Genomic DNA, 13597 nt, shown 5'->3' on the forward strand with positions numbered 1-13597 from the left:
GCCGTCCCGACTGCAAGAGAGCACATTTTGCTATTCTTAGCCAATAATAACCTTACTGTGTCTAGTCTAGTCTTTGTTTCGGTTTATTTGTACACATTCTTCCCAGGACCTGTTAACAGGCTTGATGTGTAAAATCAGTTGAGTTATTTTAATGTGTACATTGTTGTGCACATGTTTCATCAATATTAATCAATTAATATTAAGATTTACATTGCGATTCACCAACTGGTTAAACCAATTAAAGTGTAAGTCAAGGGTTAAAGAAAACACAACATGTCACACAGTCCCCATGACTCAGCTGGCAGATGGCACCCAGTTTGAATTCCTGTCCCTGCTCCTCAGAAGGGAATACCAGAGTTGCTGCCTTTTATAACCTCCAGTCAAACTGCTTCAAGCTTTTTGTACTTCTGGCTTTTCGTAAACACCTCAGGAAAACCAGGATGTCTGATTATCTGTGTTACAGCAACCGTCTGTCACACACAGCAGCAGGGCTCAATTGACAAACCCAGTACCAGAATATCTGCATTACCTTCATCTCTGTATTTTATTCCTTTTGGGTGCCTTTGAGTTTTGGGTTATTTGACTCAGCAACAACAGTTTGTGCACCGACAGCCAGGATGTTGTGATGTGTGGAAAGCCTTGGTTACATGATGTAGGTGTCTGTTGTTTGGGACGCCAAAGATTGAATTATTTTGTGTCATCATTTAGCTTAGACCACCATTTTATTCAAGAGGATATGTTCCATCAGGCCAAGAAACAAATCCGATCCCTCTCTCTCATTTACAGCAGATCTCATCAGAACGTCTTCTGCACAGACAAATAAGCAGTGGAAGTCACATAATATCCAATCATCCAGAAAGCAGAAAACAAACTGCTGGAAGCTTTGAGTTTATGATGCTGCATTGCATCACTGAGAGCTGTTATGAAAGCTTCAGTGAAATTCCCTTTGTTCTCATTTCCATTTGTTCATTTGCTCGAGTGCACGAGCAACAACAAGTCAGGGTCAGTGGATGAGAGCATTTATGTGTCGCTCTCAAACTAGACTACAGTATCTCTGCGAACTGTACATGTTTTAAAGCACATGATTTAAAAAAAGCCTTTTGCATCATGCAAATTGAAGCCCTCAGAGAAAAACAAAAGACAGGTAAAACAGTCAAAAATGTCGGCGTCAAAGCAAAGATCAGAGGTACACTTGAGTTCTCTCCGCTGCATAAATGTTGAGTCTCCTGCCGGGAGTGCTATGATGTCTCTTAGAGGAGCTTCTTATAACATCTGAGTGAAGTCTGTCAACATCCACAGGAGTCTGAAAGAGAAATGAGCATGATTAATGCCTTCTTATCAAGTTTTCTTTTCTCTGAAACTTCTTTCAGCAGTCATTTCAGCCAATTAATGTGTGTAAAAAATAAATGAAAGGCCAGTGGAACGTGTGAACCAGACACCATAATGGGAAAAAAGCACAATAATGTTTTGTTTTTTTAACACATCCTCGTAGGCCTCACTGGCATGTGTCATTTCAGTGTTAACTGCCTCCCAAGTACCGCTCAGAAGGTATTGCCAAAGTAAGTTTAGCACTTTAGTTTGACCCTTGCCTTCAACAGGAAACATTCCACATTCAATTAGAATAATAGATTTTTATGGGGAAATGTGTGTATTTTATTTCCACATTTTTATGAATTTACAAAAACTGTGCTGAAGGTTATAAGGTGAATATGTGAATGTGTGACATTGAGGGCTTTTTAAAAAAGTGAAAAGGTTAATGTTGTTGAAATTCTTTGTATTTGACTTGTCGGAAACAAAAGTGAATTGATCTTACGAAAGGCCGATATATCTTATTTCTATAGAGCTCCATTGCTTTCCAAAAATGAGCCACACTGTAGGGTGGCATGTTTCTACATTATGATAACATTGGCACTGAAGTTTATATTCCACATGCCCTGTCCTGCTGATGTCATTACTAGCTAGATCATTAAACCTGCTGCTGCAAATAGTAAAAGTATTAAATTGTGGAAGCTAAAAAGGGATTTAGAGACAGATGAATTGATGTTGTGGGTCTTTCAAATAATTTGTGGACAATAACAAAATATATCAACATCTTTTAATTGTTACATTGTAAACATAATTAATTCTACAATTCAGAAACTCCAGAAATCCCTGTTTTATTTCATAGTTTGCTTTCCTTTACACAGTTATAATGTGTCACATTTGTTCCTGTGCCACATCTGTATCATCCTGATCTCTAATCCCTTCCAGATTGTACCAACAACTCACATGTGTAACTCCCACGAGGCCTCACTGGCATTTACACAGAGTATAAATGTAAATAACACCTGTAATAACAACCACAGAAAACAAAAATTGGATTAAAACTGAAAGGTATTTACAACAACAAATCAACAGAGAAGCAGTCTCAGGATACAACTCAAGCTATTCCATTACACTTATACAATACGGTACTTTATAAACTGTATCTGCTGAAACACAGTGTGAAAACATTTAAATATCAAATATTCTCATTATCCTCAAACATTCTAATATTTCTCATCAAAACAGTTCACTTTTTACAAAAAGAACATAATGCGTAATAAGGAATTACGGTACATATTTTAAATCAGCCAAACATATCGTTGATCACGCTGCAGAAAACATTGACAATGCTCTTCCTTCAGCGACAGAGATATATTCAACAAAATATATTGTTTGAACATTTCCAATGCTGCTTAAATGTATAGCACTTAGTGTAAATACATCAACATTTTACATATTAGTTACAAGTGAATAGCTTGACAGCACAATGATACAAAAACTCACATTATGATCTTATCTTTACACTTGATATGCAGTTGCCTTTTTTACAAACTGCATGGCAGGATGAGAGGCATTGGTGCGACTGTTCTTTCAAAATGTGCAAAAAAAGTATTCTCAACACCACAATATCCTCCTGCAAGTGTCCAAAGATCCTCCGTATGCCATTAACTGTCATATGTGTAGCAAGCTTCTTGTTCCTTGCTAATGTGTTTGGTCCGTTTTGGTCCACGTTGTCACAAGTTCAACACATTTATAGTTGTTTTTAGGTTTGGCACATCTTAACTCTCCTGTCATTTCAGATCCTGCCTTCCTCCAGGCTCTTGCAATCAGCTCACTCCCCTCACCTGGTGTCCCCAGCCCTTCTCCTAACCTGCTACTCATTCCCTCATTAACTCCACAGTATATATACCACCTCACTCTCACTTGTCCTCTGCCAGATTGTCTTGTGTATTTTGCCAAGCTCTCCAGCGTTTCAATATATTTTGCCTAGTTATCTGTCCTGCCCGGTTTTGACCCTGCCTGCCTGTTATCGGACCTTGAGTTTCCTGCCTGCCCCCGATTGGATTTGTTTGCCTGACTGCTGGATTTCCTGGTTTTGACCCCGCCTGTCCCTGACCCGAATAAACGGAACATTCTGAACACTGGTTGTATCTGTGTCGTGCTATTGGGTTCTAATCTGTACCTGTGAGCGTGACACGCGTTCCTCTTCAGCTCCTCAGCTGACTGTCAGATGATTGTTTTTTGTTGTACAAAATAAACCAAAGCAGCTTGACTGCCAGAGGAGTGGAAACAATGAGTCCGCTGAACGTAGGCTTGAAGCGTCAGTCATCTCTGCTCAATCATCAAGGCTGTGTTTTCATGGTATAACATTGTTGCTCTGTAGTCTTTAATTAATAATGTGGCCTTCCTCTGTAATTATCTCTACTCTGAATATCACAGCAAGAAGCATGAAGTTGGATGCATCGCTTCATTTAAATATTAAGAAGACAAAGAAAATGTTGTCTCTAAGCTAAGCGTTCATATTTTTGAATTCTTATTACCTTCCCAACGAGGTTGAGTATCAATAGTATTACCAGTGTAAATATACAGTACAGTGAGACAGTTTAGCATCGTGACACTTTTATCCTTGCATTGGTTCTGTAGTCCGTTGGCCTCACTTAGTTTTAATTTAACTTTTAAAGTGATGTAAAAGCACTATTAGGAAATACTTCTTCGACTCTAGGCTTCCATTGCGCTGTAGAGTCTTTCAGCTTCTTGTTTTGTTTTTTAGTTTCCTTTCAGTCTCACTGCTGCCATAGTGTTTTTTCAGCATAAAACCTGTACTGTACACAACACTTTACAGCTGACGCAGTGAGCTGGTGAACTCAGGGAGGCAGTTGGCAGAGCCTGATGTTTTCCTCTGGAGTTGGCGGCTACAACAGCTAAAAAGAGAGTGAAACTTCCACTTACATTTGTAAAGTTGCGTGAAGCGGAACTTAAACTGAATCATAATGTGGCTCTGTAACTGCTGGATGTGTAAATAGACATTTGTCAAAGTTTACAGCTATTTCCTCTACCCAGCTATGGCCACAAAAAGGTTACATTTAGTTTAATTTGAAGGTGTCACTAAATGACGTGTAGTCCCTTATAGATGGTACTCCAAAATTCAGGGATGGAAATTCATTTGACAAGTTAACATAAATCGTCATCACTGGTAATATTTAGCTAAAGGCGACAGCGGACAGCAATATATTCCCTGTTGACTGTCTTCCAGCGTTGCACTGCTAATGTTACGGGGAAATTCAGAGTCAGTCTGGCCTTCATCAGGGGAATAAATGATCTGTTGGATTGAGGTCACGTGACCAACTCAGCCAATCATACACCAGCCTCTGTTTGGCCATAAAAATACTCCTGTGGCCTTGTCTGCGTGTTTAGGTTCTATGCCTTCCTGATAATCGGATCATTTTGGAAATGTGTCCTACATTGTTCACCTAATATGGATGTGAAGACTTGCAGTCTAAAAGCTTAGTGTAGAACCAAAAAAAAGAAAAAGCATAATATATGGTCAACGTATATGGTTATACATTTTGTAACCATTTCCTTATGCGCAGGCACCCAGGTATATTTTTGATAATTGTAAACCACAATCCTTTAAGAGTCGTGTCTCAGGAGTGTCATCATCTGAGACCAAAAACACAATCCATCATTTACATTATGGCGCTCAAACGGCCACGTATGTGGTCTCAGACTCCTGTGGTGGTGACCTCAGTCTGGAGGTCGGCCTGAACTGATCTCTCCCCGCACTGATCCATGCCTAGTCAGGCCGGCGGTCTCTGTGTCGTCGCAGGAGCACAAACAGACACGGGCTCCTTGGTGCTGTTGCGTGCCCTGGAGAAACTGCTCTGCTCCAGTCGGGAGCGATAGGGCAGGCAGAAATCCCTGAAGCACCTTTTAAAATTCTCGTCCAGGAAGGCGTAAAGCACAGGGTTGAGACTGCTGTTGGTGTAGCCCAGCGCGATGCACAGGTGCCAGCAGGCAATCACCCATAGGTTTGTGTTGTCAGTTTTCACCATGGTCTTGACAATGATGAAGAGCTGGATGGGAGTCCAGCAGATGATGAAGGCTGCCACGACCACCAGGACCATGCGGGTGATCCGCCGCATGGTCCTGTCCTTCTCCTTGGAGCCGGAGAGCAGACGGACGCTCTTGAGCCGCAGGATCATCAGACCGTAGCAGATGGTGATGACCAGGACGGGGACCACGAAGGCGAAGATAAACACGCAGATCTTCAGCACCGTCTCCCAGTACCAGTCAGGATTGGGGAATCTGAGTTCGCAGGCAGTGTTTCCTGAGGAATTAAAACAATTAGAGGTTTAACAGAGGGCCATGTGAAAAGGCCAATTCAAGTTAATAACCCAGCTCAAATGTTCTTTTTTACGACCTGATTACTCGCCGAAATAAGGAGATAAATAACGTGTGCACAAAGGTGTAATGTTCAGCATTTAGCAGCTAAGGAGCCTGATGTTTTCCTCAGGACCTGGCGGCTACTACAACAAAAAAAGAGTGAAACTTCCACCTACATTTGTCAAGGAGCGGGAAACAGAACTTAAAGGTCTCCTATTATACTCTTTTTCATCAATATATTGTAGTTCTCAGTTTTATGCAAAACATGTCTCTGAAGTGTTTGGCTCCAAATACCAAACAGATCATGCATTGTAGCATCCCATAAACCCTTCTGTTTCAGCCCTGTTTCAAAAGTGCTGATTCTCTGTCTGTTACTTTAGATGAAAATAAGGTGCCACTCCTTTTATGCTCTTAACCTTTTATTTTAATTTTTTTATATTACCATATTCTATTCAATATGCTCCTTTAGATATATTTTATGCTCGAGGAGTTACCTTGGTTGGTTATTGGCTAATGGTTACACAACCCAAAAAACCATTATGACATCATAAAGTGGCCAAAATCTGATCAGCTCATTTTCAGACAGGTTTTTATACAATGCCCCTTTCTCACCAACGCGGTTCCCGTTCTAGCTCCGTGCTTGCGCTCTTCTGGTTCGGAACCGGTTTTTCTTGTCAGCCCCCATTTTGTTCACACCGCCCAGAGCCCGAGTGGTGCTGCGTCATTGAGTCATAATTTGCGCCATGACGTTGCCATTTCCGTGCCTGCTTCATAAAGCCAAACCGCGCGGAAACCCCTCACATCGACAACAACAACAATGGCCGATTGTATTGAAATGCTGCTCGTTTTGCTTTGTCGAAACCAAATGGAAATAACAGGACGACTTCACCACGAACTTTCCATTCGTCGCAAGCGACTTTCAAATGTTCTTTGACAGAGTCTAGCAAGTCATAATGTGGACTTGTTTTCGGACGACCGCTGGTCTGCTGGTCTCACTTTTGGTCCCGATAATCCTTCTTCACTTTTTTCAGTTTGTTACAAATCTGGTCCACAGTTTAAGTTTGGGGTTTTCGCTGTGTACAAACTGGAGAAAACGTGGGCTTTTTGTTGTTGTTCAGGAGGTTGATCCCGCCCCCGCCTCCGATGTAAGTGTGACATATGCGGTTCTTGCTTCTAGACCGAATTTTTTAGAGCTTGGTAAGAACTGGTTTTCGGGGAAAAGAGCCGGCTCCGCTGCGGTGTGAACAAGAAATAACGGTGCTTATCAGGCTCTAGCTCCGAACCGCGTTGGTGTGAAAAATCCTAAAAAACTATTCTCCATCTTCTCCACCCTCTTGGACCCTCCAAAAGCCCCTCCCCCTCTTCACTTCTGTCAAGCGACTTTGTTACCCACTTTGAAAAAAAGGTTGATGATATTCGCTCTTCTTTTTCTGACTCACCTTTACTCACCGCTGGGTCACCAGACCCTCCTTCCACCAACACACTAACCTCCTTTTCCCCTCTCTCTCCAAGTGAGGTTCTTACCCTCATTACCTCTGCCCGCCCTACCACCTGTCCTCTGGACCCTATCCCTTCAAACCTCCTTCAGACTATCGCTCCTGATATTCTACCGTTTCTCACCCATTTCATCAACACTTCTCTAACTTCTGGTCACTTTCCAAACAGTCTCAAGGAGGCAAGAGTAAACCCTCTCCTAAAGAAACCTACTCTCAACCCGTCTGATGTTATAAACTACAGGCCTGTCTCTCTCCTCCCGTTCCTGTCTAAATCACTTGAACGCGCTGTCTTTAAACAACTCTCCTGTTATCTCCATCAGAATAACCTTCTGGATCCGCACCAGTCTGGTTTCAAGGCAGGTCACTCCACAGAAACTGCTCTCATTGCTGTCACGGAGGAACTGCACACTGCCAAAACTGCATCCTTCTCCTCTGTCATCATCCTGTTGGACCTGTCTGCTGCATTCGACACAGTGAATCATCAGATCCTCCTTCGCACTCTCCAAAAACTTGGAGTTTCAGGCTCTGCGCTTTCCCTCCTCACCTCATACCTGAAAGACCGTACCTACAGGGTGACTTGGAGAGGGTCTGAGTCCCACCCTTGTCAATTAACTACAGGGGTCCCTCAGGGCTCTGTTCTTGGTCCCCTCCTCTTCTCCCTGTACACAAACTCACTCGGATCAGTCATTAGCCCGCATGGTTTTTCATACCACTGCTACGCTGACGACACCCAATTAATTCTGTCCTTTCCCAGCTCAGAGACCCAGGTCGTCGCACGCATCTCTGCTTGTCTAGCTGACATCTCTCAGTGGATGTCTGCTCATCACCTCAAGCTAAACCTTGACAAGACTGAGCTGCTCTTCCTTCCGGGAAAAGATTGTCCCACTCTTGACCTAACAATCAACATCGGCACCTCTGTTGTTTCCCCGACTCAGACTGCAAGGAATCTGGGTGTGACCCTAGATAACAACCTGTCCTTCACTGCAAACATAGCTGCCACAACCCGTTGCTGCAGATACACGCTTTACAACATCAGGAAGATACGTCCCCAGCTGACACAGAAAGCGACGCAGGTTCTGGTCCAGGCTCTCGTCATCTCACGCCTATACTACTGCAACTCCCTCCTGGCTGGTCTACCTGCATGTGTCATCCGACCTCTGCAGCTCATCCAGAATGCAGCGGCTCGTCTGGTCTTCAACCTTCCTAAATTCTCCCACACCACTCCGCTCCTCCGCTCCCTTCACTGGCTTCCGGTAACTGCTAGAATCCACTTCAAGACACTGGTACTTGCTTACCGCGAATGGATCTGGCCCTTCGTACATCCAGGACATGGTTAAACCGTACACCCCAGCGCGTGCACTACGCTCTGCATCAGCCAAACGACTCGCTGCGCCCTCGCTGCGAGGGGGACCCAAGTTTCCATCAGCAAAAACACGTGGGTTTGCTATCCTGGCTCCAAGATGGTGGAATGAGCTCCCCACAGCAGATAGCTTGCACATCTTCCGGCGCAGACTGAAAACTCATCTCTTTCGACTCCACTTCGAGCGATATAACTATTAACAAAGCACTTATATACTAATAAAGGACTGGCTTATCTAAAGCCAGTTGAGTAGCACTTGAAATGTTTTGGCTCTATGAAACCTGATGTACTTATATGATTCTGTGTTCTTCAAGGTTGTGTCTTCCTGGTCGAATGTACTTATTGTAAGTCGCTTTGGATAAAAGCGTCAGCTAAATGCAATGTAATGTGTGAAAGGGGCATATGGATCAGGACAAAAAGAGAGCGAATCTTTTTTCTTGAAACTTTCAGAATCCCTTAACATAATAATAATATAAAATACATGCACAAAAGGTGACCTTTAAAGTGAATCATAATGTTGTACTGTAACAGCTGGATGTGTAAATAGGTGTTTGAAAAGGTTTACAGCTGTTTCCTCAGCCCAGCTGTGGCCAAAGTAATTTGACTAAATGTGGAAATGTTCTTCTTAATGAGTAAAAAATCTTTCACCTTCAGGTTTCATCCTGATAACAGCCATGACCATCACAGGCACTCCAACGGCAGAGGAGAGGATCCAGATGCAGACGTTGATGAGCTTGGCTTTGGCAGGCGTGCGGAAGTCCAGGGCCCTCACGGGATGACAGACGGCGATGTAGCGGTCCACGCTCATCATGGTGAGCGTGAAGATGCTGGTGAACATGTTGTAGTAGTCGATGGCGATCACCACTTTACACAACACCTCCCCAAAGGGCCACGTGCCCATCAGGTACTTGGCGCTCTGGAAGGGGAGGGTACTGGTGGCGAGGGCGTCGGCGAGAGCCAAGTTGAAGATGTAGATGTTGGTGGCGGTCTTCATCTTGATATACCTGGATGGTTGAAAGAAGCATGTGGTACGTGTTACTGATTCTGACGCAGAGTCCACGGGAAATGTTGTTAGATGGAGGAGATTGTATTATTTTTTTCCAAGGTTTGTCTGCTGCTGTTTCTGGATGACTCACGACTTCCATCAAGGTTTGAAACCAGTTTATGTTTTGTTTTGGTCTAATCCATTTCCTCTCTCAAACCAATGATCTCCTATTTCCACTCAAATAACAAATAAAGATGCTTAATGTTTTACAGGGAACAACCCTAAATGCATGAGATCCAAAGTGTCTGTTAGCCTCCATTAAAATGCACAATGAGTCCTTGCCTGCTGAGAAATCTTCAGTTTTAATTTTCAGATTCAAAGTGTGTATAGTGTGTTTCTTTTCTTTAACCAGTGGCCAATTAAATATTAATTCATCCACATGAGTCCACAATATGACAGTAGTTGGTCATATTTAATTAAATGGAGCAACAAGCTCTGAGGATGAGGGAAGACAAAGACATGTCTTCCCTTTTATCTTACTCTCCCATGTAAAGAGATTTATCACAGCATACAGGCTGAAGGTAATTGCTTTACCAAGGAGAGAGTGGGCCGGATGTTGTTTGTATTCTCTGTTTCTCTCATTATTCTGAATTGTAAAACGGTACAGAAACTCATATATTTTAACACAGTGAGCAGTTAAGTGAGATGATTGATTGACAGTGGAGGTCGGACCATCACTCCATTGCAATCTCATTTAAGCTGCATTAGTTCAGCAACAAATCAACATGACATGAATCCTGGGAATCTTGAGAACATGAATCAGTGCCGCAGTCGTCGCTGTGCAGGTCAGGGTTCAACATGCAGCCTAATTTCCATGGCGATTAACTACCTGCTTATCAATCCTGACAGGAGTCATTTGTACAATCAAGTAATTTCAACGCAAAACTGTAGCTCACCCCTCAACCCCCCTCCCTATTTAGTGTAGGAGTCAGAGTCTCTCTGTGTGTGTGTGTGTGTGTGTGTGTGTGTGTGTGTGTGTGTGTGTGTGTGTGTGTGTGTGTGTGTGTGTGTGTGTGTGTGTGTGTGTGTGTGTGTGTGTGTGTGTGTGTGTGTGTGTGTGTGTGTGTGTGTGTGTGTGTGTGTGTGTGTGTGTGTGTGTGTGTGTGTGTGTGTGTGTGTGTGTGTGTGTGTGTGTGGTGTGTGTGTGTGTGTGTGTGTGTGGGTTAGAGCTGTAATCTTCCACTAAATCACGAATACCCCATTATTTCCTCTCCCCCTTGAAGGTTTTTTGTGTGTTTTACTAAATAGTTTCTGGCTCTTTGTTCAATCATTTATTTCTTACCTGACCACCCCGTACATCACTAGCACGTTTCCCAGCAGTCCTACCACGCAGATGACAGAGTAGAGAGCCGTGATACAGACGGCAATGACTGCAGCCCTGCTGTTGGTCTCGTTGCTGTACGAGTGAACGCGCAGAGGATCCTCTGTTACCGTCAAATTGAAAGGAGTTATGGAGACTGAGTCGTTAAAACCACCAAAAGCATAGTAGGGAAGTAGATCCATGTTAAGGTTTCAGGCAAGAATCTGGCACATGGAGAAGTCAGAGGTATCCAAAGCCGGTGCGCAAGAAAACTGGATGACAAATTAGTAACGAGACGCCCGGAGGAGGTCCATCTCCCTCCCTCTCTCATTCACTCTCTCTCTCTCTCTCTCTCTCTCTCTCTCTCTCTCTCTCTCTCTCTCTCTCTCTCTCTCTCTCTTTATATATCTCTCTCTCTTTATATATCTCTCTCTCTTTCTTTCTCTGTGCGTATGCCTTTGCCAAAGCGCACACAAAACAAGATGTGTTATCCAACCCATTTCTTACTCTCCCTAAATGGATTCCATTTGTCAAAGTGCTTTATTTAGATAAACAATATAACCAATGCTTCCTCTCATTCATTTTTGGAGTTCTACTTGTTGTTTTTTATCCAAAATAACTTCTTCTTGTTGTACATGCCATCCCATAGCCGTCTGATATCAAGGATATGGAATAAATACTTAAATGGCTTGCCATAAGTGTCACTAGTACGGTCAGAGGGCCACTTGTTCATCAAAAAGCTTACATGTTGGTACTTTGGTGCTATAGTGCTGCTCCTGGCGTCACTAGTAAGGCTTATGTGGTAACTAGTCGGACAAAAGTGCCACTAGTTGCTTAAAAAGAGTGACTAGTACAATGTTTTATTGAACTAGTAAAGCAGAGTGCCAAACTAGTGTGACCATATTTATCAATCAAGTGAAATCAAAGAACCAACTAGTGTAGGCAGCTGCCATCTCTGATATCAAGGATATGGAATAAATACTCAAATGTCTTGCCATAAGCTCATCAAACAATGTCAGTTAAACCTCTTCTGAACATCTCTCATTGTAGCAGCTCAATTAGACAGTCTTCATTGAGCCATCACTCTTATTCGTCCCCTGAGGTACTGCCTCTTTTCCCACTCTACATGGCCCGTGTTTGGGAGGGATGCTCCATGATTGCAGTCACCTCCTTTAAATGACCTTACTAAACCACAGGAGTGATGCAATCACCTGTCAGTTGTAGGATAAGTCGGATTAAATACTTGAGAGGGAGGATTTCGATGAGAATCCTACACATTGCTGCATTTCCCTTCATGTGTCATAAGCAAACACATTGATGCAGGTTCATTCCTTCAACAACTCTGAATTTGTTTTCAATCAGAGTTCTTCTCCTTGACCATATTACATAACTCTATAGGTAGCCGACACACATTCTCATCAACTCGCTCATTTATCTGGAGCTGCCTTTTTTCTGTAGCTCATTACTGAGAACATCAGAAACCATTAGGACATAACGCTTCATGTGACCGTGTGTGTCTGTTTGAGAGCATTTCAATGAATCAAAATCCTTTTGTGGCTGTGTCTATTTTGTTTCTAACTGGAAGTGGGAGTTTTTATGCATGCAAAGTGACCTTTATACAATCTGCGTTTATGCAACCAGCATCAGAGGAACTATCAGAAGAATAGGGCCAGAACAAAAGCTCTGGTGCCTTGCCCCTTTAACGCTTCTTCCAAAGATCATGCACGTCTTGATCTTTGGAAGAAGAGCAGGAATTATCACACTCTGGCTCATTTCTGTGATGTGATTGTGATGTGCTATATGTGACATGTACTGTATATAGTAACGTGTGTTGTTTATTGTTCTCTTTTATCCTCTTTCCTCCTTTTTATTTTATATATTTTCTTATAACTAATGCTGTTGATATATTGTAATTTTAAGGGTGTCTATTACCATCTGGCCGGGGACAACAGCTGGAAATTAGCCATTTACTGTTTTTGTGACAGTTCATCGATGGGGACTGTCCACGACACTATAAATAAATAAACTAAACTAAACTAAACTACATTTTGGGAGTTCAGCAAGCTAATTTCTCTTTCCCTAATGAGGATGTTTGTTTGCAGCTAATGTGTAGATTTCTAGCCATCCATGGGTATGCATAAAACCTCAACAAAATGTTTAGGCATGCAAGCTACAGATGGCAATGTCAGATGGTCTACCACTTTAGTCCAGACTACAACAGGTTTGCTTATTCGTATTATCCCAGTGTGAATTATCTTCTGTAATGTCCTGCATTTCTCTCTTATTCTGTTGCTACTGTAACACCTGAATTTCCTCATGGGGATCAATGACGGCCCACCTATCTTATCTTATCTTAATATATCAAGCAGCATTGAATGACTTGCAATACATTTCAGTACAGATATGTATAGTTCCAGGAGGATGAATCCTGATGGTTATGGTGTTGTTCTGTCTCTTTCTTTAGTGCTACAAGCAGTTCAAAGTGTTCACTTATCCTGAGAAATATCTCAACATATACACACATGCATATATATATATATATAGTATATACTGTAACTATAAATATATAGGGAGTGTTACAAATGTTGGTAAAAAATGTTGTGTTCCCACACAGTTCAAATAAAATGTTAGTGTGAAACTCACTAAATACAATCAATGAACATAGTAAACATGCTTAACATCAGCATGTTAGCATTTACAATGTGATG

General features: G+C 42.4%; 1 protein-coding gene across 1 annotated transcript; it reads right to left on the reverse strand.

The window, feature by feature from the left end:
• Positions 1-2078: 2078 nt before the first annotated feature.
• oprd1b (opioid receptor, delta 1b) lies at positions 2079-11171 on the reverse strand. The gene is made up of 3 exons (XM_034227745.1): positions 10872-11171; positions 9193-9548; positions 2079-5632 (listed from the first exon to the last, which is right to left on the reverse strand). The coding sequence occupies exons 1-3, from the start codon at positions 11090-11092 to the stop codon at positions 5103-5105; spliced, it is 1107 nt and encodes a 368-aa protein (XP_034083636.1). The 5' UTR covers positions 11093-11171; the 3' UTR covers positions 2079-5102.
• Between the last annotated feature and the right edge of the window lie 2426 nt (positions 11172-13597).

Source organism: Gymnodraco acuticeps, unplaced genomic scaffold (assembly GCF_902827175.1).
Source record: "Gymnodraco acuticeps unplaced genomic scaffold, fGymAcu1.1, whole genome shotgun sequence".
NCBI classification, from domain to species: Eukaryota; Metazoa; Chordata; class Actinopteri; order Perciformes; family Bathydraconidae; genus Gymnodraco; species Gymnodraco acuticeps.

Coding starts and splice junctions, on each gene's coding strand:
- oprd1b (XM_034227745.1), bottom strand. CDS start 11,092: ATGGATCTACTTCCCTACTATGCTTTTGGTGGTTTTAACGACTCAGTC. Junction 9,549..10,871: donor GTGATGTACGGGGTGGTCAG/GTAAGAAATAAA, acceptor TCAACCATCCAG/GTATATCAAGATGAAGACCG. Junction 5,633..9,192: donor TATCAGGATGAAACCTGAAG/GTGAAAGATTTT, acceptor TTAATTCCTCAG/GAAACACTGCCTGCGAACTC.